The 27,023-nt window shown below is 35.3% G+C and overlaps 1 protein-coding gene across 1 annotated transcript in view; it reads right to left on the bottom strand.

Annotated features, from left to right (window-relative positions):
- GPR158 (G protein-coupled receptor 158) overlaps positions 1 to 27,023 on the bottom strand; it is a 453,369-nt gene that overhangs the window by 118,152 nt on the left and 308,194 nt on the right. Inside the window, exon 5 of the mRNA XM_073885618.1 lies at positions 13,588 to 13,656. Within this exon, the coding sequence (XP_073741719.1) occupies positions 13,588 to 13,656 (69 nt within the window). The remainder of the gene's footprint in view (positions 1 to 13,587; positions 13,657 to 27,023) is intronic.

Here is a 27,023-nt window from a genome sequence, read left to right on the forward strand (position 1 = left end):
AGCCAAAATGTGCACATCAGAGATGACCCCACTTCTAATTTTTGCCCTGCCCCAGGTTTTCACTTGCTATTTATGGAAAAGAAGCCAGTACCTCCTTTTTTACTAATCAGTGTGTGAACTGAACATGTTCTGATTTAAGTTCAACCCCTCCACTTACTGGACCCTATTTAAGGGCTTCCCTTATGATGATATTCACATTTCTCCCGCACCTTCATTTTCCATCGCCATGCAAACATGTAATTTATCTCATTAAAAAAAAGTCACTTGACCTATAGCTTTCCCCAGTCTCCAATTCCCTACTTCCTCTTTACTGTAAAACGTACCGATAAAAGGGGTTTATTTGCTGTCTCTATTTCATCTTCTCCATTTATCACCCACTATTGCTCCAAAACTGGTCTTGTCAAGACCACCTTAACATTCCCAAGTCCCGCAGGCAATTCTTGTCCCCCAACTTAGAAGACAAATCAGCAGCATCTGAAGGAATTAACCACTCTCTTCTCTCTCCTTCTTGAAACAAAATGTGTTTGACTGAATTCAATTGATCCTACTGCTACTTCCCTGCCAGGTCATTCCCAGTTTCCCTTGCTGGATCCTCTTCATCTTCTGGACCTCCAACCATTATAACATGTCTGTCTATCTATCTGTCGGTCTGTCATGATGATTTTATATAGAGATACAATAAATACCCATACCCATTTATCCACCACTCTGTTTAAGAAAGAGAATTTTGCTATTCACTACAAGCTTCCTTTATGCCCTGCTTCCTCTTTGATCCCATGCTCTTCCCCTCTGTCTCAGGCAACTATCATCCTGAATTTTGTGTTTGGCATTTTTCCGCTTTCTTAAGGTTTACCTCATATGCTCATATTATATACAAAGACACACAGACACACACACACACACACAATTTCACATTCTGTATAAATGGAATCATACTGCATTATGGGATTTTTAATATGTATTCTTTAAGGCAAACATAGGATTTATATTATTAATTATATAATTATAATTATAAATTATATAATAGGTATTATGTAGAAAAGGGTATAATGAAATCAAGCAAGATAGAGAGCTCGGTTTTGGGTGCATTCCTTTACTGCAGATCTCAAAGCCTTTAACAAGAAGTGTTCGCTGTGACTCCCTAAGTACGAGCATTTGACAAATACACTGGACCTCTTCTTTTTTTAGAGCATCTTTTATTTTAGAGCATCTGATGAAATGCTGTGCTTTACATCAGAAAGCAAAATGTGCAACTGTTTTGAGAAAAACCCATATGACCAGCAAAGCCTCTCATATCCTCCTCACAATGAACAACAGAACGGCATGACTGATGTGTGAAGGAGACAAGACCACAGAGCAGGACAAGCATTTTTTTCCACATTTCTATAAGCATGATGAAAAGGATGGGTGTGTGATGAAAAAAGTGTGAAGAATGAAGAAAGTCGAAGTTAAACTGAAAGTGAGTTTTGGATTAGAATGTCATCTGAACATATCTATATTATTGCTGAAGCCTAGAGATGGCATTCAAAATAAATCTCATTTTGCATACTCAAGAACAGATAAATCATGGAGATTTATATACAACTAATCATAAATTAAATTTCCTTTAAATAATTTATATTAAGTATTCCTAAAGGTCTATCAATAATGATTATATTTTCACAATATATAACTAACCTATTTTCTTTATATTACAGAAATTATAACATGAAGAGACATTTGTATACAATAATCACAGCTTTTAGGTAAATGTATAACTGAAATAAACAAATAAATTAACACACTTTTCCAATACATTCCAGGAAAGCAATCTGTTCTTTATCCCAGACATTCACACTGACCTTTCTAATTTAAGCTATCGGTCCAAATGCTTTCTTTAATCACACTTATACGAGGCTCAGGATACTCTGATGTTAGGTTTTTGTTAATATGATTCTATGTAAGTATTACATCTTTATAGTTTTCCTCTTTTGCTATTTTCTTTAAATAAGAAATCTACTTTATTGAATTGCGACTCCTTAGTGACATTGTGTCGTCCCTGACATTTAAGGTATGATTTGCCTTGTCAAAACGTCATCTTCTTGTCATTTTTAAAAAGAATACTTGCTACCCTTTTACACGGTATATCTAAGTCTTCATGATTTTTTCCTCTAATAGCTTTAAAAAGGAAACTATTTTTAAAGATACATTGCTAATTTCAATTTTTTCACAACTATTTTTCTGTTTGTGACTATTTTCTGAATTATCTCTTAAATATCTTTAAATGTCTTTTTTACCTTCTTATGTCAAATTGTTCACGTATAAGACAACACAGATAAACCTGGACATCATGGTATTGGTAGTTTGTTAATATAAATGTCTAAAAATTCTGAGGATGTTTTTAGAGACCATTAAAGTTATCTAAAATTATATGTTCACATATAATACCTAAAACCTAAGGTATAAATTTGTTGGTCTTTTTATTAATTAAAAATAAACTACCAAACTTCAGAAATAGTTAACTACTATGTGTCCTGGGTCTGCACAGGAAAATTTAAGATGCATTTTTGTAAACAGAGGAGAAACAGTAACTTGAAAAAAGAGGCAGAATGAGTTCCCGATGTGTTTTTTTCCCATGGGCAAAGACATTATCTCACCAACTCTAGCAAGGGAGTTAGAAAGGAACTGAGACTTTACCCTTTTTTATATATATATATTTTTTTAACTGGAGAGCTATAATATGCTATCTAGGACATTGCTGCAGAGGTACACTTTCTTATCTTTTCACTCAAACCATCTGACTATCAAATTCTCTCTCATTGCCAGAGCTAGGATCTCCTTATTTGTTGCTATAAAGGCATTCTCAGGATAATTTATTATGTTCTTAGTCTACTGCCAAATTGTGACATTTCTGCCTCCACATCATCACTGAATCTGTCTCCATTTGGTCCCATTAGAAATTCGCTGCAATTGTGGTGGTTTATTCTCACTTTAATGTCCTAATTTTTGAATTAACCTCTCCCTGTTTTTACAAAATAATGAATTCCTTAACTTCCTTTCATGAAGAGTTGACATTTGAAAGATTTAAAGAATAGGATATGGGGGAGCTGGCCATGGAGATATGTGGGTTAAGACTGCTCCAGGAAATAGCCAAGGTCAAGACCATGGGGTAGATGTATGCCAGGTCTGCTCAAGGAAGAGCATCAAGACCAGTACTGTTGCAGCAGAGTGAGAGAGGCAGAGAGCAGGGGAGTCCAAGGTCAAAGAGGTAAAAGTGGGGCCAGGTCATGCAAGACTGTGTAGGTTAGAATTAAAAGTTCCTTTTCGGTCTAGATTATTTTCCACCTCTCTATAGGGAACTCAGAGATAAATAAGAGATTTCTAGCTGTACAATTATGTATGTGTATGTGTATGTGTATGTGTATGTGTATGTGTATGTGTATGTGTTTAATTGCTTTAGTCAGAATTATGTTGAAGCTCGACAAATTTTTAATGTGCTATAATGGAAGCAGATGCAGCAAACATAGTCCTGCTCTTGAAAAGCTTATAATTAAAAAGTATGATTCTAACAGATCTATTCATTGGAGAGTGAATATTTGTATAGGAGGGCCAAAAAGAAACTGGGGGCTTTTCCTATAGAAACACAGTTTCATCCCAGATTGGAGCGAAATCTGGAGAGATCATCTTAGATGTTGATGTACCTAAGTTGGCACACTAGCCAAGGAAGGTCACCAGAGCTTAAGTGGGGTAAAAAAGGAAGGCGAAGGCTTGGATTATAATATAACCTAAATTTGTATGGCTTCATGTGACCTCAAAATAAAGAAGTAGCCTGCATCAATCTACTTCTCCTGCTGCTCTCCACTTAATTCTTCATAAAAGAGCTACATATAAAAACTGCTTTCTTCAAAAATGAAAAGTAGCAAGTCAAAACTACAATGAGATACCACTTCACACCCACTAGGATGGCTATTAATTTGTTTTATTTAAATACAGAAAATAAGTGTTGGTAAAGATGTAGAGAAACCGGAATCCTCATGCATTGCTGGTGGGAATGTAAATGCTGCAGCTACCTTGGAAAACTGTTTGGCAGTTTCTTAAGAGTTAAATTACCATATGATCGAGCAATTTCATTCCTAGGTATATACCTGAAAAACTGAAAGACGGGACTCAGATACCAATGTTCATAGCAGCATTATTTACAATAGCCAAAAGGTGACAGCAACCCAAATGTCTATCACAGATAAATGGTAAACAGAACATGGTGTTATGCACACTAGGGAATATTATTTAGCTGTAAAAAGGAACGAAATTCTAACATATGCTACAACATGGAAGAACCCTGAAAACGTTTTGTTAAGTGAAATAAGCCAGGTACGAAGGGGCAATTACCATACAACTTCACTCATATGAAGTACCTGAAAATAGGCAAATTCAAGACAGAGAAAGTAGAATGGAGGTTACCAACAACTAGGGGTAAGGGAGGAATGGGAAGTTATTATTCAACGGACAGAATTTTAATTGGGGATGATGGAAAAGTTCTGGAAATAGTGGTGATGATTGCACAACACTATGAATGTACTTAATGCCACTAAACTGTACATTAAAAATAATTAAAATGGTAAGTTTATATTTATGTATATTGTACTGCAAAAAAAGAATTATCACAAAAAAGAAATCAGAAAGGAACCAGCACAGACTCTTTGTTTAAATACCGGAGGAAAGGGGCACATGAAGAATGGACAACAAAAGTGACGTTACCCAAGAAAATTGGCACAAGTTCAAATAAATAATTCTCATGGCCTCAAAGAAATTACAAAAAACATGTTCCCTCTGATAAAGAAGCTCAGAGTCAAAGAAGAGATAAGAAAAACAGAGAAAGAGATAAAATTGCTCCAAGAAAGCTGGAGAAGAGGGAAGAAAGTGAAAATGGAAATAAAATAAAAACAGTAGAGAGGTTAAAGGAATATCAGAATCAACTCAAGCAGAATAAACACACCTGAGAATAGTGTAAAGGTCACGGAATAAAGGCTTGATGGAAACACACAAAGCAAAATAGAAAAGAACAAAGATATACAAATGACTAGAAACATAGATAAAGAAGGAAAAGAAAATCCAATGTATACATAATTCCTGTTCCTGAAGAAGAAACAAAAAATTAAATACATGTATTTTTTAAAGTCCAGGAATAGAAGAGGTCTTACATCTATATATTGAAAAGAAACACTATGATCTAAGAAAAAAAAAATAAGACAGAATGATAAATTTCAAGGTAATTCCCAGCTTATTTAGTTTCAAGACTGAAGAATGCAATCAGGCTATTTCAAGAGCTGAAAATATTCAGATAATGGATATAAAGTTCTGAACAATATAAAGTGTGTCTGGAAATTTTTATACTCAACTAAACTATTCTTCATGTATAAAGGACAATGGGTAGAGATTCTCAAGCATATAAAAACTCAAGAACTATAGGACTCATTCTTCCTTCATGAAAAATCTGTTAATGAAAACCAAGGAACAAATCAAAATAAAGAACTGACGAATGAAGAAGCCAGGTTACAAAGATCAGTGGAAAATATTAAACCTATTTAATACAGACCTAAGGTTAAACAACTATGTGAATAATAGTTTTGTAATTGCGTATTATTTACATGTTATAAATGTTAACAATTCAAAAATTATTAAGAAAAATCAAAAAGTAGAGGGAAGGGGCAAAAGGAACTGTATTTATGTTTGATTTCTTAGCTGTCCCAGCTGAAGTAAAGTGATACTGTCTAAAGTTGAAACATACAGCTAAGTGAAAAAGAATTAACCCAACTTTTAAAACATTTTATAGTCTTTTTTAATCTTAGAAAGATCTATTAGAACTAACAATGGTTGTTGTGAAGATTCATTTATCTAAAAATTAGTAATATTTTTAGTTTCACTTCAGTTTTTTGGTTAAAACAATAAATATTATAATTAATTTTTTATAAAATGGCATAGATCTGTATCTTGATTTCTACCATTCATCCATTTTCTATTTCAATTTATAAATGTGCATACACAGATGTCTCAAATGATCAAACGTATACAGTGATTATTTCTGGATGATACTGACTTTGGTTTTTTGGTTGTGACTTTTTCTTTGTGCTTAGTTTGCAAGTAATGGTAATTATTACATTTCAAAAAAACAACAGAGTATTTTCAAGAGGCATACAGTCTAATTGGTATTTATTTTAGCAAAAATGTAAACACTGTTGCTTTTTCACTGACAAACTAAAGCTAGGGGTAAAATTCTCAATGATTTAAAAGGCTCTCTCAGTTTATTAAAACTTTCAGCTAAAAGAAGATAATTACTTAGTTCCTGACATACCACTGATCCAAGACTCCTTTTTTTTTTTTAAGATTTTATTTATTCATTTGAGACACAGAGATACAGAGAGAGAAAGCATGAGCAGGGAGAGAGGCAGAGGGAGAAGCAGGCTCCTCGCTGAGCCAGGAGCCTGAGGCGGGGCTTGATCCCATGACCCCGAGATCATGACCTGAGCCGAAGGCAGACGCTTAACCGTCTGAGCCACCCAGGTGCCCCATTGATCCAAGACTCTTAACCAGATACCCTGTAATATGCATACTGGAGAGCCTCCATGCTTTTAGGAGAAGACCACACCTACCAACAATCAGTCTTCTCTCTGGTAGGCTGAGGAAAGAGTATAGGGAACAAGTGGATAAATAGAACTGCACAGAATTCCAGGACATTTATAACTATTTCTTCTATTCCTCTAACCTGTCTTATAATAGAGAACAGAGTGTCTTAGTGTTACACTCTTTAAGCTCCCTTGAAGGAGGTGGTCTGGTTTTTGTCATTTAATCTCAATATTTTAACCAATATTCCTAAAATTTGCTAGCAGTTTGAAGATTAAGAGTCTTCTATTCCCAGGGCACCTGGGTGGCTCAGTTGGTTGAACATCCAACTCTTGGTTTTGGCTCAGGTCATGATCTCAGGTTCTTGGGATCGAGCCCCATGTTGGGTTCTATGTTTAGTACAGAGTCTGCTGGAGATTCTCTCCCTCTTCCTCTACTCCTCCCCGTGCTCGCAAGCACATGAGCGCATGGGCACATGCTCTCTCTCAAATAAATAAATAAAATCTTAAAAAAAAAAAAAAAAAAGAGTCTCCTGTTCCTATACTCTTTGAGCTACCTTGGCATGAAACAACTATTCCCATACTACTATTTTCTTGACAGTACTGGTAAGCTCATGAGTATTTAACTTTCCTTCCAATTTACTTTTTCCCTTTTGCTCTGGATTCATCCAAATGGATCTAGATAACACCAAGTAAGATGCAGTCTAGATCAGCTTAAAAAAAACTGTGTTTTAAGGATGGAATCTTTCAGTTGAGGAGAAATCTCCTTATAAAAGCCCCTAGATAACTGAGATTTGAGGAACACTGGCCTAGCTGTAAAATTGGGAACTCTGTGCCCTATGTGAATCTGTCTCAGGGCTGAACTGCTACCATTTCTCTCCAAAAAGAACCAGGGCTCCTTGGAGAAAAGGCTGAGTCCAGGGCTGGGCTAGGGAAGGTACTCTCTGTTGAACTAGAATGTAGGGAAGTGCTGAGAATGATAGGATAATGTGAAAAGAATGCAGGAGACAGTCGAAGGGGCTCCACTGGGCAAATTCAGGTTAATTTGATCTTTAAAATAAATAGTTATAATAATAATAATGGATTAAAAGCTCAGCTGCTTTAGCTATATTCTCAGGGTCACATTCTCACTCTTCCTCCCTGCTTGCAACTCTGTCTTTATTTCCTTCCCCTTAAGCTCTATGCTCAGAACAATATGCTCCTGCTTTAACTCTGCTTCTGAATGTTGTGTGTGCTCTACACTGGAGATAAAAAAATCTGAGTATCAGTTTTAGGCTTTGGAGTGATCATAAAAAAAGTAGTCTTTTAACTGACTTAGGTTTTGAGCCACTGAAACCAACCTGATACGGTCTACAGGGTTATTTATTAGGTCCAAATATAAAATAGCCATTTTTGTAAGTAAAATGATTCAGTATCAGCAACTTCATATGGTTCAACAACATGCTCCATCCAAGTTCACAGGAGTTTTATATTGGGTCTTACAGTCAAACCTTAAACTATTTTAAATTGGTTCCCTGTTTTATCCTCTTGCCTTTTATTTCCTCAGAGACCTAATGAGGAAAGGTGCCTGAACAAGGGGGTAGAACATGAGCATCCCTGATTATCCTGTCTAATGTTATCTCAATCACACACTCACCCCTCTATCACAAGTACTGTCATAGAGTGACAGTGTTAGACCAGGGGTCAAGAGACTAGATTCTAATCCTGGCTTTCTCACTACTTAGCTGAGAAAATTTGGGTAAGTTACAGTTTCTCTCAGACTCTCCTTTCATTTGCAAAACAGGCATTGAATAAAGACTAAGTTGTGTCTGACATTCCTTCCTGTTCTAATATTTTATAGTTCTTTATTTTAGGGCCTGGGGTGGAGTAGGGAAACAACATGAAAATTAGTATTTATTTACACATGTATGGGGATAGAAAGGCACATCAGCCATCCAGATAGCTAATCAAGGTTACAGGAAAAAATTCACCTTATTAGCTGAAACTGGTGGTTTAGACAAGTCAAAAATGAACTTCTAGATTCCATATCACTTAAAATGTTTTACTAATCCACAAAATGTCATTTTATGTAATTTAACAGGTAAAATATACTTTAGTTGATATTTTAAAGTTTTTTCTTTTTTCTATAAATTATATGAAAGTTTTTATATGATTATGAAGACTAATCATTTGTTCACAAATGTATGGACTTCAAATCATGAGTCTCTTGAGAATCTGTAAGAAAATGTATTAAAAGCTTTCGCTCTCTGCTATCCAATTATAACAATGCTAAATTTAGTCAGATTTTGGTTTGTCCTCATCTGCACAATGATGATAATCTCTAATTTGGACTTTCCAATATAAGCATTGTTATGAAATTGTCTGTAGTCTAAGATTGCTTAGAAAAGGCAAAAATAACCTTAATTCTTGCAAATCTGAACAACAATATGCAGCATAAGAAGAAGAAAAGGCTCATTGCATAACAACTCAGTAGAACAGTGAATACCCAAAGCCTCCTTCCATGGAGTTACCCAGCCCTGAAAACAATTTTCCCTTATTCAAGCATACTTTAAAAAAAAAAAACCAAAAAACCAAAAACCTATAATCACCATTAAAACTTTCAGAAGCAATTTTGGTATGGACCATGCCAGGAACAGAGAAAGTAGGTAAGATATTTCACAAATAGGAAAAGTATAGGTCATATTTATATCATCAAATGATTAGACCTTTCGGCTATATTAGGTTTACTGAATTACACCTTTATCACTTAATACAGAGATCTTCCTTGCAGCATATAGTCTAGCCAAAAGTTATAAAGTTCATTTCTGTAAAACCCAGGGAAGTCAATGAGTCTTGGTCCAATAACTAAATTACTTATGTCTCTTGTCAAGAATGTTTTATGCACATGCACTCACGCACATATACACAGCCTATGTAGCAAAAAGCTTTCCTAACAATTTCTGATATATCATCTCCCATTCTCTCACCTAAAATAAAATTACTTTCCTTACCAGACTCAATCAATAGTATATTTTAATCTCCTTTCCTGTCCTGTGTCTTATGCTCCATTCAAACCTTCATTAAGTAACCTGACCCTTTCTGTCTTCAGAGCATGAACACTAACTAACTTGAAACCAAGGTACACAGTTTAAACTTGGGAACTAGATAATATCTCAAGCAGTTACAGAAAAATATATGTTATAAATGATGAAAGAGATACCTAATTAATCATGAAGTCAACCTAATGAGGTTTCTGTTAGACTTTTTTTGGTAAGTCTTCTTTTCTGTTATTTTTTTCCCTCTCAGGCATATCAGAATTATGAAGCAGAAGTGCTATCTTCACATTCCTCTTAAATTTCTTTCTCTTTCTCCTTTTTTTTCTCTGTATCTGACATCATCAATAGGTACAGGTCCATCACATATCTTTCAAAATTGTATACCTGTCAATGAAAGGGTCTTTAATAACTGCTTTGAACATTTAGCAGCATAAAATTTACTCTTCTTTCAAATGTTCTTGTTTTCTAGAGCACTTCATCCATTTAAGAGGCTTTAAAATTCTTTTATAGATTTTATGCCCATGCTCATTAATATAACCACTTGATTTGAATAAGTATGAACCTTATAAATAAAAATAAAATGAAATTTTGCTAACATCTCAAAATAACATTAATAAGTGTTTTACTGCCTGTTAGCACTAAATAAAGTAATATTAATAAGGATCATCATTCTTAGCCTTCCACAATCAAGCAGATTCTTTGGAAGCTACTATTTCAGTAGGACAATAGCCACTAGTTTGGGGTACAGGTCTAAATTCATTCAAGTATAACCTCATTTTTTTCACAGAAAATTTTACACATTTACTGTGCTTCAACTATGGTTACAGGTACTTGGCTGTGAGCAAAATAACTGTATCATCTCCTTATTCTCAAAGAACTAGAGTTTGTGCAGGAGAATGACATTAATCAAATAATGGCATTTGTGAATGTACACTTACAAACTGAGATGGGGTTTGTCAAGAAAGACAGTGGGATTCCATGAGAAACTTTTAAAAGGAATTTGACTCTGATTTGGAGTCAAGGAAAGAAACCTCTCCTAAAAAAGTGATATTTAAGTAGAAATCTGAAGGATGACTAGCAAGTTGTTAATTAGGCAAAAGAAGTCATGAGATGGCGGGGGGGCGGGGGGTGGGTAGGAAGAAAGGAGGACTCTTCAAAACTGAAGGAAAAGCATGTGGAAATGTCCTAAGAGGCATATTAGTTTCTTACTGCTGCTGTACATATTACCACAAACTTAGTGGGGTTAAAACAATACAGATTTATTATCTTACAGTTATGGAATTTAGAAGTTCAAAATGGATCTTACAGATCAAAAATCATGGTGTTCTTTCTGGAGGCTCTTGGGAAGAATCTGTTTCCTTGCCTTTTCCAGCTTCTAGAGACTGCCTACATCCCTTGGCTTGTGGTTTCTTTCATCCATCTTCAAAGCCAGCAAGAGTCAGTCCAATCTTTTTCATGATGGTTTCTCTTTGGTTCTCTCTCGTCTTCTTCTCATTTTCACTTAGGACCCTTGAGCCCATCTACAAAATCCATGATAACCTCTTTATCTCAAAGTCCTTCATTTCATCACGTCCCATTTTCCATGTAAGGCAACATATTTATAGGTTCCAGGGATTAGGACAATGGACATTTTTGGGGAGCCATTATAATACCACCATGAGAGAGATTATATATCATTTATGAACGGAAAGGTCAGAGTAGCTGGGTGTGCAAAGTGAAAAGGAAAGTGGTACTGGATGAGGCTGGGGAGGTGGGCAAGGATCACACTATATATAACATCATACACCGTATCAAGGGTTTTGATCTTTATTCTAAGAACTCTGGGAAGCTAGCTATAGAAGTAGTGACAGATTAGATTTTATATTTTAAAAAAATATCCTTCTGGCTACTGGATACAAAGTGTATTTTAAAATAGCAGAGGTTCAGGAAAAAAGATGATGGTGACTGCAACAACAGATATTCAGATGATTATTATTCAGATTAGTGAAGTCATTTGGGTCTTTACTTCCTAACTGGGTGATTCTATAACTTTGGCTAAACATCTTTCTGGTAGTTCTGTGGGGAAGATAAAATGTTATGATATATAACTTGCCATTTATACAGAAACAATCCCGGGCATGATAAAGACTCTTTGTATTATATTGCTTCTATTGCTTCTATTATTTATTACTGTGCATAACTCCATACTAGTAAATTAGACAACTTCAGTAATATGGATGATTTTATGGAAAAGGTTAAAATGATTATACCCAAATAAATTTCTATCTGAAGAAGAAATATAATTCAAGAAGTAGAAAACTTGAATAAATTAAGAACCCTTAAAAACACTGAGTGGGGGAAGAGGGTTAGAGAATGGGGAAATGGAGCGGGGGGCAGGATCCTAATCATGTTGGATCTTGGAGCTTATTCTAAGAATACTGGCTTTTACTATAAGTAAAATTGTGAACCTTTTGAGAGTTTTGAGGGGTGTCATGGTCTAAACTGGGCATTACAACTAGCTGATACTTTGAAAATAGACAGATCACAGGGGTGTTAGTGTAGAGAGACAGAGGCCAGGGAGAAACTATGCCAATAATCCAGAAGAGGCTGATTGTGGTTTAGACCAGATGGTAGCACTGAATGAGGTGGAGGGAGTGTTTCGGAAGGGTTTCTGATGGATGTGAGAAAAAGAAAGTGGTCAAGAATGACTCCCAAGTTTTAGCCTGAGTAAACAGTGGGAAAGAGTTGTCATCAATGGAGATAGGGGAGACTGACTTTGGGTGTGTGGGAGAAAAAGTATCTCAGGTAAGAACATGATAGGGAATTCTGGTAGACCCTCAAGTGGAGTTGCAGAGTAAGGAACTGAATATGAATTTAGAGCGCAGGGGAAAGGTCTAAGCTGGAAATATAAATTTGGGAGTCATTGTATATAAATAGCATTTAAAGGTTTGAGACTAGATGAGATCACTGAGGGAGAATGCAGAATATCAAAAGCTCCACTAGGATGATGGCTGAGGCACTTAAGTATTAAGAGGTGGGAAAGAAGATTAAGAATCAGCAAAGAAGGCTGAAATGGAGCAGCTAGTGAGGTAAGAGGTAAACCAAAAAGAACATGGCGCCACGGAAGCCCTACCTTTTTCTTCTCTAACATCTACTCATCTTTCAGATCTCAGTCGAGGGATATTTTATTCCCTAGACTTAGGTTAGTTGTTTCTCCTAAGTGTCTCCACAGTACCCTGCCTCCACAGTATCTTAGCTTTTTTCAATTATATTATAATTGCCTGTACGGACTCATCTCATTCTATAAATTGTAAGCTTCCTGAGAGGAGAAATCAAGTTTCTCTCACAAAACATTCCCAGTTTAGTATAGTACTTAACACACAATAGTACTTAACACACAATAACTGCTGAATATAAGTCAGTTGAATTGAATTAGGAAAATAAGTACTTACCTTGTGGTTACAGACAGGTTGGCAGGGTGACAGGAAGAGTCTACTAGGATTATCTACACCACAAATACCACACATACATCTATTTTGTTTATTTTTCTATGTAACCATCTGGAATTTTTCAGCACAGACTTGGTGTGTCTCATGGTTTTGATTCAAGTAGAGAGGGAAGAAGGAAACCAATATTTACATGTATATGGCAAGCATACATATCAAGCATGCCTTTTTTATGTTAGCTCACTTAAGCAGTCAACCCTCTTCATAAATTTGGGAAGAAAAGTACAATTACCTCCACTTTATTTTATATGTCTATTATATATAGATATGGGTATATAAACTTGTATATACATATGTAAAAAAGTAATATATATTTGAAAAGTTATTGATACTATAATATACATACATTTATATAAACACATATACATACATATATATATATATAAATACATGCACATATATATATATAAAATTACTGCCTGAGCAAAATAAAACAGGTTATTTTTAAAATACAATTATGTCACTTACTGGGAAGTATAGAAGCAGAGACCCAAAGAGAATTGTTTCCAGCAGGATAAGGCCTGATGCCCTGATGCTCTAAAAAAAAAAAAAGAAAAGAAAAAGAAAGAGTCATTGTTAATTTACATTCCTAGAATGGAAGAACTTATGCTAGTGTGACAATGCCTCAACCAGTAAATGAAAATTGGCTAGTATTTCAGAAGTGAACTTAACTGAAACATGCAAAAAGACTGACTATAAAGGTGGTGGTGGACTTGATGATATTGCCAGTGGCTTCACGGAATTTTGTTCTCTAAAATTTGAATCCATGAGCAATCTGAGCAGCTGAGAACACTTTTTAGAAGATCCTTTCAATCCAAGAAGTTCACAGATAGAAAATATCTTGCTTGTATTTCTGAAACATCAACCACAAGTACATATGGAATGCTAACCCTTAACCATTTCACAAATACTTCCAGGATGGTTTTAGTGGATAAAAGAGACATACACACAAGGTCTTGGCATCTCAGTAATATATACCTCATCATGTCAAAAATAGTCACCCAAGCTCACCTAACAGAGCTTCACTATGTGAATAATATAAGTCACATTAAATAACAGAGGTATTTCACCTTGTGAATATGCTTAAATTATTCTTAACTGAAAATTCAATAGAATAAATTGATTTTTGAATAATTTCCTAATTATTTAAAGTTTACTATGCATAAATATGCTTAATAATCTTAAGATATTTTGTTAGACTCAAATAGCATTATCTTTCCAAAGCAGAATGACTGAAGTTGTGGCAAGAAATAAAAGACCAAATAATTTTATCTTCTAATAAAAAATTTTGCTTCAATGAGTTCAAGTATCAATACAGAGTAAATATATTAGTTAAGAATACAATCACAAGGGGCGCCTGGGTGGCTCAGTCATTAAGTGTCTGCCTTCAGCTCAGGTCATGATCCCAGAGTCCTAGGATCAAGTCCCACATCGGACTGCCTGCTCTGCAAGAAGCCTGCTTCTCCCTCTACCAGTCCCCCTGCTTGTGTTCCCTCTCTCGCTATGTCTCTCTCTGTCAAATAAACAAACAAACAAATAAATAAATAAATATCTTTTTTTAAAAAAAGAATACAAACACAAAAACAGGTTATTCTAGAGTACCTGTGTTTTCACTAAATGCAACATGAAATATATACAAAAATGACACCTGGTGCAAATATAGTACCTTCACAGGAAAATAATTTGAAGTAGTAGCAACTGATTTTGCAACAACAAAAAGAAGCTAAAAACTCAAGCCACAAGAGTCCATTACATTAAAACAACATCAGATAAAAATAAAAACAAACAAACAAAAACCCCACACAATGTCAGATAAATGACAGCCAGAGGAAAAAAATTATAATATCTCTTCAAAACACTGCTAGGACATCGTTAGACATAGAGGAATACTTTATGTAATCCCTCAAAAGAACTCAAGGCTTTCATTAATCTAAGAATTTGCAATGGAGAAACAAGTTTAGTCAGTGAACAGACTTGATTATTCAAGTGGCTTCTCACTATTGGTCTTTATTTTAGCTAGCAGATGCTTTTAGTGAAAAGAAAACTTCTATCAGCAAGCCTGTAGATGGATTTTGGCTGGTGGAATTTCTAAGATGGCAAATTACATTCATACCTAATTATGAATACTAGATTTTTAAAACTTTACAAAAAGATGACACTGAGTGAGAGTCCAAAATATTATACAAGACTGCTTATAAAACAATCTATGTAATATTGTTTAAAGATTTATTTATTTGAGAGAGAGAGCGCGCTCGTGTGAGTGCAGGGTGGGGGGGTGGGAGCGGAGGAAGAGGGAGAGAGAGAATATCAGACTCCCTGAGGAGGGTAGAGCCCCACACCAGGCTTGACCCCATGACCCCAAGATCATGACCTGAGCAGAAATCAAGAGTTGACACTTAACCAACTGAGCCACCCAGTGCCCCCTCTATGCAATATTGTTTTTTTTAAAATTTTTTATTGTTATGTTAATCACCATATATTACATCATTAGTTTTTGGTGCAGTGTTCCATGATTCATTGTTTGTTCATAACACCCAGTGCTCCATGCAGAACGTGCCCTCCTCAATACCCATCACCAGGATAACCCATCCCCCTCCCCCCCTCCCCTCTAGAACCCTCAGTTTGTTTTTCAGAGTCCATCATCTCTCATGGTTTGTCTCCCCCTCTGACATACTCCCCTTTTCTTCCTCTCCTGTTATCTTCTTCTTTTTCTTTTTTCTTAAAATATGTTGCGTTATTTGTTTCAGAAGTACAGATCTGTGATTCAACAGTCTTGCACAATTCACAGCGCTCACCGTAGCACATACCCTCCCCAATGTCTATCACCCAGCCACCCCATCCCTCCCACCCCCAACCACTCCAGTAACACTCAGTTTGTTTCCTGAGATTAAGAATTCCTCATATCAGTGAGGTCATGTGATACATGTCTTTCTCTGATTGACTTATTTCACTCAGCATAACACCCTCCAGTTCCATCCACGTCGTTGCAAATGGCAAGATCTCAATATTGTTTTAAAGAAAGGGATATGAAGAGAAGCTGCAAGGTTTAATGGAAAAGACAGACTTTGAAGTTCTCTTCATCTGTCTGAATTATGAAACAATTACTGAGTAGGTCACTTTGAATTTCAGTCTTCACCCCTAAAATGGGCATCCTAACATTTATCTTATTAAATCTGAGGGTTTTAACAAAATGTAAAGTATACAAAATGGCTACTATTATGCCCAATTCTTAGCAAGTAGGTATACACTCTTCAAAGTAAGAAACAGCACCAGGATAGTGAATTTGAAATCCATAGAAGTAGCAGTCAAATATTTTTCTTAATGCTTGAGATCCAGATGGCCTCAGAAGAGCCCAAAGTGGGGGCAGAGAACCCAAGAGTTCTTTTTTTTGTTTGTTTCAGGGCCAGTATTTCTTAGCTGTGTTACAATAGTTATTACTACATAACAGCGGTAATGGTGCATATATTCTCAGAGTAAATAACCTGTTTCCTTTTGTTGAGCAATCTTCTTAACTCTTCACTGTCTTGCTCTTGGCTGAGCAGAGGAGCCCATAATTTCAAATTATTAACTGGAATCCCAACAAGTGGTTCTATAATCAAATGGAAGGCCTATTCCAAATGTACACTTCTTTTCAAAATATTCTTGGACTGAGTTGGCTTCATGGCCTTACAGAATGAGTAGGTACCTAATAGGTAGGACTTCAGGGACAAAAAAAGAAAGCTCATGCTCCCTAAAACATTTCCCTGTTGTCTTATTGGTACTGGAAGTTCTTTGAACTAGAGAGAAGCCTTTTATTGTATATTGGTGCCAAGGATTAATATACAAATGTTGTAAATAACATGCTGACTTAAGTTCAAAGTGAAGAACAGAAATCTTTTCCTTGAAGTCTAAGTGATAGGACGAGGAAGGAAAGAGGAGGGATTGAAAAATGAAGATGGTGCAGCCACTCTGGAAAACAGTATGGAGGTTCCTCAAAAAGTTAAAAATAAAACTATACCGTATGATCCAGGAATTGCACTACTAGGTATTTACCAAAAGAATACAAAAATACTAATTCAAAGGGAGACACGCACCCCTATGTTTATAGGCATTATCTACAATAGCCAAATTATGGCAACAGCCCAATTGGCCCTCAACTGATGAATGGATAAAGAAGATGTGGTATTTATTTACAATGGACTATTATTCAGCCACAAAAAGAATGAAATCTTGCCATTTGTAATGATGTGGATGGAGCTAGAGAGTATTATGTTAAGTGAAGTCAGTCAGTCAGAGAAAGACAAATACCATATGATTTCACTCATACGTAGAATTTAAGAAACGAAGTAAACAGGCAAAGGGGGAAAAAAAAGAGAAAGCGGGAAGCCAAGAAACAGACTCTGATGGTTACCAGAGGGGAGGTGGTGGGGGGATGGGTGAAACAGGTGATGGGGATTAAGAAGTGCACTTGTGATGAGCACAGGATGAGGTATGGAAGTGTTAAATCACTATATTGTATACCTGAAACTAATATTACACTGTATGTTAGCTAACTGGAATTAATATAAAAACTTTAAAAAAAAGAAAAATGAAGATGGGCAAGGGATATAATGAGCAAAATAATAGATATATAAAATATAATAATTTTATACTCAAGAGATAATTTCATCTCCTTCACAGTAGTGCCTGAGATAGAAATGGTGGTATGTAACCCTTTAACCAGAATTGCTAACTGAGAAACTCTGAGAAAACTTTATTGAAAGAGGATCAATAATATATAATACACTATTTATTTAAAATACATACATACAAGTCAACACCATATATATTCTAGATATATATAAATATATTAAATACATATCTGGAAGATACATACCAAGCTGATAACAATGTTTTTTTTTCTTCTGGAGAAGTGGATAGATTTGAGGACAGAGCAACTTATTCAAAAATATTTTCATTTCTTTGGAGATGTAATCACGTACTGCTATGTAATATGCATTTTAATAATTAAATTAAGTAAAATTAAAGTATTCTAAAATGTGACAATTTAGCTATTGGAAAATTCCACCACTAGGCATCATAATATGCCAAGAAGTCTAAACGAAGGTCTTCCCAACTAGTATCTACTTAAGTTTTTATTCAGTACCAACCGGATGCATAAAATCAACAAACAGTATTTTTATGATACTTACAGGTAAATATAGAGCTGGGGGAGTTATCATTGAGCCTAACTCTCTCATTTAGACTCTATAAAGCCTAATAAATATAACTTCAGAGTTTACAATAGAGGTGTGCAGATTTCACCTCACTCCATTCCACCCTACCTGCCCCATTTCTTAAACTTTCTGAACTGACTTAAAGAAAGTTTGTAACAGTCAGATATCAAACCTGTATACTAAAGAAAAGAGCTAATCTTATTATACAAGTTTTATTAAATTACGTCAAAGTCAATTTCTAAATTCCATAATCCTTGGATGCAAGGTAGAGAGGCATAAGATGAAGCACAGTTGCAGTTGTCACAAGATTTGCTCATGATGTGGGCATCCAGAGGAAGCTAAGTCACTGGAAGTAATAAGGCGATGAGAATGCTGAAGTCTGATTTCTTAAAAAACAATTAAAATGGTTTGTCATTATTTCCTTGATTCTACAAGGACTAACTACTTCATTTATATTTTTAAGACATTTTTAGCCACTGGGGAAATTAATGTATATCTTGCTAAAACAGTGCAGCTATTTTGAATTATAGCTGATTTCTTTAGTCTTGTAGCAATGAAAGTTTCTTTCTCTTACAAAAGGAACCTGTGAGCATGAAGGTAGTTTTACACAGCTAGTACCTCAGAATGCATGATGAAAATATAATAAAGCAATAGAATTAGATTCTGAAAAGAATGAACTGGCATAGGTTTGGATCATAAACCAAGACTGTAAATCTATATTATTTACAAAAAAAATTAGCCATGCTAGCAGAACAGACTTCTCTTTCTTTAGAGAAATCCATGGACAGGGAGATTACAAATAAACAAACACGTGATGAAACAATTACACAGTAACAAATTGGAAGCAAGATGTAAAAGTGGCCTTAAAGAGAATCCTAACATTGAGAAATATGAGGATGCTATTTTTTAATCATTTTATTTACAGTTATATAAATAAATGAGAAGAGACTACATCTGGTTTGACAGACTACATGCAATTATTTTGTCTTAGAAGATCTGTGATGAAATATTGAAAAACCATTCACATTTAGAAAATTTTTCAGGGAACAATTGCCCAAAATGTGGTTAGTTAAAATCAGTATTGGTTTTTCCAAAACATTATCAGCAATGAAAAAGGTACAGAAAAAGCAAAAGAATATATTCAGGACAGAGATTGCTAAAGTGAAATAAAAGCAATTTAGAGAGTTTTATTTATTTTACTTTAAATTTTTATTCAAGTATAATTAACATACAGTACTATATTAGTTTCAGGTGTATGATATAATGATTCAACAACTTCTATACATTAAGTGCTCATCATGATAAATATACTCTTAATCCCCTTCACCACTTCACTCAACCCTTCTACCCCCTTTGGCAACCACCAGTTTGTTCTCTATGTTTAAGAGTCTGTTTTTTTTTGTCTTTCTTTTTTCTTTTTTTAATTTTGTTTCTTAAATTCCACATATGAATGAAATCATATGTTATGTGTCTTTCTCTGTTTTTACTTAGCATTATACCCTCTAGATCCATCCATGTTGCTGGAAATGGCAAGATTTCATTCTTTTTTATGCCTGATTAATATTCCGTTGTGTATATATACCACTTTTTCTTGATCCATTCATCTATCGAGGGACATCTGGGTTGCTTCAGTATCCTGGCTATATTAAATAATGCTGCAAAAAACATAGGGGTGCATATACCTTTTCAAATTCATGTTTTCATTTTCTTTGGGTAAATACCCAGTCATGGAATTACTGGATCATATGATAACCCGATTTTTTAATTTTTTGAAGCACTTCCATATTGTTTTCCACAGTGACTGCACCAATTTACATTCTACCAACAGTGCACGAGGGTTCCTTTTTCTCCACATCTTGCGTTTTTGATTTTAGCCATTCTGACAGGTGTAAGGTAATAACTCATTGTGGTTTTCATTTGTATTTCCCTGATGAGTGATGTTGAGCATCTTTTCATGCATTTGTTGGCCATCTGTATGTCTTCTTTGGAAAAATGTCTATTCAGGTCCCTGCCCATTTTTTAATTGGATTATTTATTTTTTTGATGTTGAGTTTTATAAGTTCTTTATATATTTAGAATATTAACCCATTATCAGATTATCATGTGCAAATATCTTCTCCTATTCAGTAGGTTGTCTTTTTGTTTTGTTGATGATTTCCTTCACTGTACAAAAGTTTTTTATTTTGGTGTAGTCCCAATAGTTTAATTTTACTTTTGTTTCCCTTGCCAAAGGAGACATATCTAAGAAAATTGTTTTTATGGCTCATGTCAAAGAGCTTACTGCCAATGCTTTCTTCCAAGAACTTTATGCTTTCAGGTCTCAGATTTAGGTCTATAATCCATTTTGAGTTTATTTTTGTGTATGGTATAAGAAAGTTCAGTTTCATTCTCAGTTTCCCATCATTTGTTGAAGAGACTTTTTTCCCATTGTATATACTTGCCCACTTTGTCATACTGTCAAAAAGAAATGTAGGTTTATTTCTGGGCTCTCTATTGTGTTCCATTGATGTGTGTATCTATTTTTGTGTCAGTACCATACTGTTTTGATTACTATAGGTCGGTAGTATATCTTGAAACCTGGGATTGTGATACCTCTAGTTTTGTTCTTTTTCAAGATTGCTTTGGCTATTTGTTGTCTTTTATGGTTCCACACCAATTTTAGGATTATTTATTCCAGTTCTGTGCAAAATGCTGTTGATATTTTGATAGGGACTGCACTGAATCTGTAGATTGCTTTGGAGAGTATGGACATTATAACAATATTAATTCTCCCAATTCATGAGTGTGGAATATCTTTCCATTTGTCTATGTCATCTTCAATTTCTTTCATCAGTGTTTTATAGTTTTTAGAGCACAGGTCTTTCACCTCCTTGGTTGAGTTTATTCCTAATTATTTTATTATTTTTGGTGTAATTGTGAATGGAATTGCTTTCTTCTCTTTCTGCTACTTCATTATTAGTGTATAGAAATGCAACAGATTTCTGTATATTCATTATGTATCTTGTGACTTTACTGAATTCATTTATCAGTTCTAGTATTTTTTTTTTTTTGGTGGAGTTTTTAAAGTTTTCTGTATATAGTATCATGTCACCTGCAAATAGTGAAAGTTTTACTTCTTCCTTACCAATTTGGATATCTTTTATTTCTTTGGTTTCTGACTGCTGTGGCTAGGACTTCTAGTTCTATGTTGACTAAAAGTGGTGAGAGTAGACATCCTTGTCTTGTCTTTGTCTGTATCACTACTTTTTGCCATTTTAATTGTTATGTGTCTTGGTGTGGACCTCCTCCTTGGGTTGTTATTGTTGGGGGCTCTCTGTGCCTCCTGAATCTGGATATCTGTTTCCTTCCCCAGATTAGAGGAGTTTTCAGGTATTATTTCTTCAAATAAAATTTTGCCTCCTTTTCTCTCTCTTATCCTTCTGGGATCCCTATAATGTGAACATTATTATGCTGGATGAGTCACTGAGTTCTCTTACCTTTTCTAATTTTTTATTATTTTTTTGTTTTTGCTGTTTAGCTTGGTTGCTTTCCCTTACTCTGTCTTCCAGCTTGCTGGTCCATTTTTCTGCTTCCTCTAGTCTACTACTTATTCCCTCTAGTGCATTTTTAATTTCAGTTATTGAGTTCTTCATCTCTGATTGGTTCTTTTCTATATTTTCTCTTTGTTGAATGTCTCACGGAGATACTTCATTCTTTGCTCAAGTCCAGTAAATATCTTTCTTTATTACTGTTATTTTGTCCTATTCTTTCATTTGGGACATATTCCCCTGACTCCTCATTTTGTCTAACTTTCCACATTTGTTTCTATGTATTAGGAAAGTCAGCTACATCTCCTGATCTTGAAAGTAGTGGCCTTATGAAGAAGAGATTCTGTGGTGCCCTGTAGCACAGTGACCCCTGTTCACCAGAACCTGGCATTTCAGGGGTATCTCCTAAGTATGTTGCATGCACCCTACCATTGTGGTTGAGCCATATTTGCATTCAACTTGTCATCTGCAATGACACTCTCTGCCTGTTGTGGGCAGAGTTTGGTCCCTCTGCTGAGAAGTGGTCGGTTTGCAGCCATCTTGGGCTTATAGTTGGGTCAGACCAGATACCTGCCCTCATCTAGTCCCGGGGTCACAGAAAACTGTAGGATGCTCTTCCTGTGTTGTCTCCTGAGAGGTTTTCATTGGTAGGCAGAGCCAGCAATCAGATCAGTTGTTTGCCCCCAGCCCATTGCTGGGCTTCCTGTTGAACTGGTGTATGTGGTTATCTCCCACAGGGCAAAAGTCCCTTTGGAGTGATGCTGGTCACTGTCAGGGCTGCTTGCAGAATGAGACATGTCAGGTGCTGCTTGGAGGGACCCCTGCACAGCGGTGTGGGTTAGATAGGGGAAGTCCACAGGAAAATGCAGGGGTAGGGCATGCCATGTTAGCAAACTAGGTGGTGGGTGTTTGTGCTGGTTCTGCAGGTGTCCTGGTATCTAGGCTGGGCAGGGGGAAGAGAAATGGCACCTAACAGCTTTTTTGTTCTTAGAGAAGTCTTCTAAAGACCCCTACCCCTCCAGTGCATGTTTTGAGACTAGTAAATAAATCTTCCTGTATACCCCAGGTACTTTCAAACTGTTCCTTCTATGCTGCATCTTGGAGGTGCTGTTTGTTATTCTGGCTCTTTAACCACGGGGACTTAGTTTCCTATTGACCTCCAGCACTCCTAACTGATTTTTAAAGTTCCTGGTGTTAAACCCCACTGATTATAAAAACTTGTGAAGTTAAGCCCATCTGGTTTTCAAAGCCAAATGTTTTGGGGGTTTGTTTTCCCAGTGTAGGCCCCTCAGGTCTGGGGTGTCTGGTGTGGGGTATGTTTCTCTCCCTTCTCCATTCTTGTGGTGTCCCCCCATTGTGGTCAGTCTCTCAGGTCAGTTTGGTTTTTGACTGGAACTCTGTCCTTCCTACCATTTTTGATATGGCCTCCTCCCTACAATTAACTGTGGACAGTCTATTTTGCCAGTGTTCAGTTCATTTTCTGGGTTAGTTCCACTGATATGTCTGTTATCTAGGTGTAACCAAGGGATGAGGTGAGCTTAGGATCCTCTTACACTGCCATCTTCTCAAACAGTACCACAGAAAATTTTAAATTCATGGAATAAAATACATGAGCTTTATATCCAGTTGGTTTGGAATCTCATCATTGCTTATTATCTGTGTCATCTTGGGCAAATTGCTGAACCTTCTGAGTTTCTTCATTTATAAAATGAGTGCAGTGATACCCCTCCTTGCAGTTCTGTTATAAAAACTGGCAATAATGCTGCCTAGCATGGAGCAGGCACTCGGTCAATGGCAGTTCATCATCAATTTTTCATGGACGGATAAAGTGAGGTCAACAGTCTATCTAAGCTCACTCAGCTGATGAGTGACAGAACAAGGTCCCATCATCTATCTACCACTGCTGATTCCCAAGTCAATGTGATTTCTTCTGTACATCTAATCTGATCCTCAGCCATTTTCTTGCCCAAAGGAACAGAATTACATGTAATATAATAACAAAAACATGTAGCACTACTAGAGCATTTTAAAATAAATTACAAGTAAGGAGTTTGCTTCAAATGTTATTTAAAAAGTTACTATTCAGTTTAAAATCCTTCACAGTTTTATGCAAAACTTTAGAGGAAATTGTAACATTCTAGGAATTATGTCTAATTTCTAAAAGCTCACAAGAAAGTCCGTTTTCACATAATTTGATAATTTGTAGTTGAACTGTTTAAGACCTTTTGGGAAAATTAATTTATCCAAAAATAAAGTCCAGAGTAACATATATAGTTTCATATCTTTAAAACACCATAGCACACTAAATTAAAAAAAAAACAATGATATTTTTATACATGTGAAATCAGAAATAACAAGTCATTCATTATTAATTATGATTCACCACTTACTGTGACACGGAAACATCTAATAGTTGCTTTTGCAGGATTTATATGAGATACTTGCCCATTTGCTTAGCTTTGTTTCAGATAATGTGAACACATACAGGTGCTTTCCCCTCCTACCCCTGAAATGGCTCATCTTTCAGAATTTCAGTGCCTGATATTATAGCTCAAAGTTGCTATCACAGCAAGGGCAGAGATGCAGAATAACAGATACATGAGAGGGAGCATTGTGGATAAACTTTACTCAGCTAAGCTCATCCCTCATGCTTATGTCCTCAACAACGTAATACCAGAGCTCTTCCTTCAGACTTATCCCCAGCTCTCAGCACCTCTCCTCTGCTAAGATGCCACTAGAATGCATTCCTAAAATGTAGATGATCGTGTCCTTATTTGTCCTCATTTTTCCCATAGTTTCCTTACAAAAATAGCTTTCACTTCTCTGTAATCTATTTGCCAACTTCAATTCTCTTTTTCTTTCAGTCCCAATAAGCAGAGCAACTCATATTTCACATAATGAAGATAAAGTCTCTAAGTGTCAAAAAAGCATACACAAGTGAAGTACACAAACTGAAGGATCTCACCTTGAGAAGGATTACTATACATCCTCAAATAAAGTGGCATGAAATTACTGAAACAAAATATGCCTTTTGCTTAGATTTCTATTATTGATTGAAAGCTATTGAGATTGATATATTTTCAAATAAAAAGTTGTTAATTAAAAGTACAATAAATTCCTCCTCATGAAGAATCCTAATGGAATGATAATAAAATATAAAATATTAAGTAGTTTAAAAGATACTAATAAGGTAAAGCATTTTGCTTCTTTGAATAATCAATCTTTGTTATAGAGATGAACTCAAATATCATTTAGTTTGGTATCAATCATTTTTTAAACATAAATGTATTTTATAATTGTAGAAATTCAAAAGAAACTTCACAAATCATTGCTCAGTTTCACCTAATTGCTAAGTAGCAACAGATCTCAGCCGTCTTTCTCCATCATTTGAACACTGTCTAACCTCAGAATTTTTTTTCTTTTTCAGTTTGGTATGTTGAAAATTGTGATCTGCAAGGCAACTATTTTAAAATACTACTGTTCACCCATGGGGCGCTTGGATGGCTCAGTCGGTTGAATGGCCGACGACTCTTGATTTCAGCTCAGGTCATGATCTCGGGGTCCTGGGATGGAGCCCTGTGGCAGGCTCTGTGTTCAGCAGGGAGTCTGCTTGAGGATTCTCTCTCTTTCTCTCCCCCCCACTCATGCTCTCTCTCTCTAAAATAAACGGATAAATTTTTAAACAAACAAACAAACAAACAAAACCATGCTCTCTCTCTCTAAAATAAACGGATAAATTTTTAAACAAACAAACAAACAAAACCAAATGAAGTACTACTGCTCACACATAGGCAAATGTTAGCCAGACAACATCAGCATCTCTTCACCTCCTTGTTTAAGGAAAAAAAAAAACAACAATGTGAGAACAGGAACAGAACTGCTCAGAACTGTTAAGCTTGTCTTTGACACACTGTCTGTCTTCTATAGCATGTTTGGAAGTATATGGAATGACTAGACAAAGTGTAAAACAAGGAGACATTTCATACTTTGTCTGATATTTGGAAATAGTCTAAACATGCTAAGACTTGTTTATGTTCCTTATATTCCATGTTAACACAAAAGTTTCACTTCTGACAAGATACTTACACATGTACAAAGAAATATGATGAGCATTTCAGTGAATAAACCAACAGATGATTTAATGAGGTGTATGAGATGCTCCTTATATGCTAGAGTTAGCCAGTTCAGAAATTTAAAATAGCAGTATTATATGTGACAGGCAAAAAGTAAAAGCAGATTATAAAGTGTTGTGGGAAAACAACTGCTACTTAGATGCAAAGATGATGGAGACAGGAATTCAAAACTCAGCCTCAAAAGTAGTGTAAATACCTCTAGATTACATAGAGTAAATTGGATTTTGATTTTCCCCAAATTTGTGAGCAGTAAGAAGAACCATTAAATGGGTATTATGGAATTCAGTCCACATGTGCATCATTCCTAAACTTGTTGCCTGAAGACAAAATGAAAAAATCAAAAAAAAAGGAGGGATATATTAATTAACTAATCCTGTTTACATTTTGATGGTCAATTCTAACTATTTGTTTCACTAAATTCTGCTGTTTCAGTTAGTCTTAATGTTTATTAGCAAATCATAACATGTTTGCCATTAGGTAATTATCTTGGTATTTTGAAGTTTTACATCTTACATTAGAGACATGGTTCTGGAAAGATTTTCAAATAATAATAAATAATAAATTCATAAGTTTTAATTAGATTATAAATGCTAACCCTTCCATACAGAATTCAAAAAGGTCACAATAACTGAGGGATGTTTTAATTAGTCTTTCTTCTCTGTTCGGATCCTACTTAGTTACTCTTTGCTCTAAAATATATTATAAAAATGATTAGGATTAGGCTATCAACTCAAAAAGACACACAAGAGAAATAAGTACATTTAGAAATTTGACAGTAGAGAATTACTGAAAAGTTAATGTTATAAAAAAGGAGAAAAAAGTTTTACAATGTAAGAGATTTTTAAAAATTTGTGTTTAACCTCATCAAAAATCGAACTATCACTAAAGCAGTTTTCTAGAAGTAATCAAATTTTGAAGTTTTTTAAACTAATGATTCCAAGTCTTTATCTTCAGCCTACACCTCTTTCTGGAAGTCTAGACCCATATTTTCACTTTCCTATAAGACAGCTCTACCTGAATGACCTATAGGCACCTAAAACTCAAGATTT

Source organism: Callorhinus ursinus, unplaced genomic scaffold (assembly GCF_003265705.2).
Source record: "Callorhinus ursinus isolate GAN/ISIS: 27379988/994484 unplaced genomic scaffold, GSC_fseal_2.0 scaffold63, whole genome shotgun sequence".
In the NCBI taxonomy this organism is placed as follows: domain Eukaryota; kingdom Metazoa; phylum Chordata; class Mammalia; order Carnivora; family Otariidae; genus Callorhinus; species Callorhinus ursinus.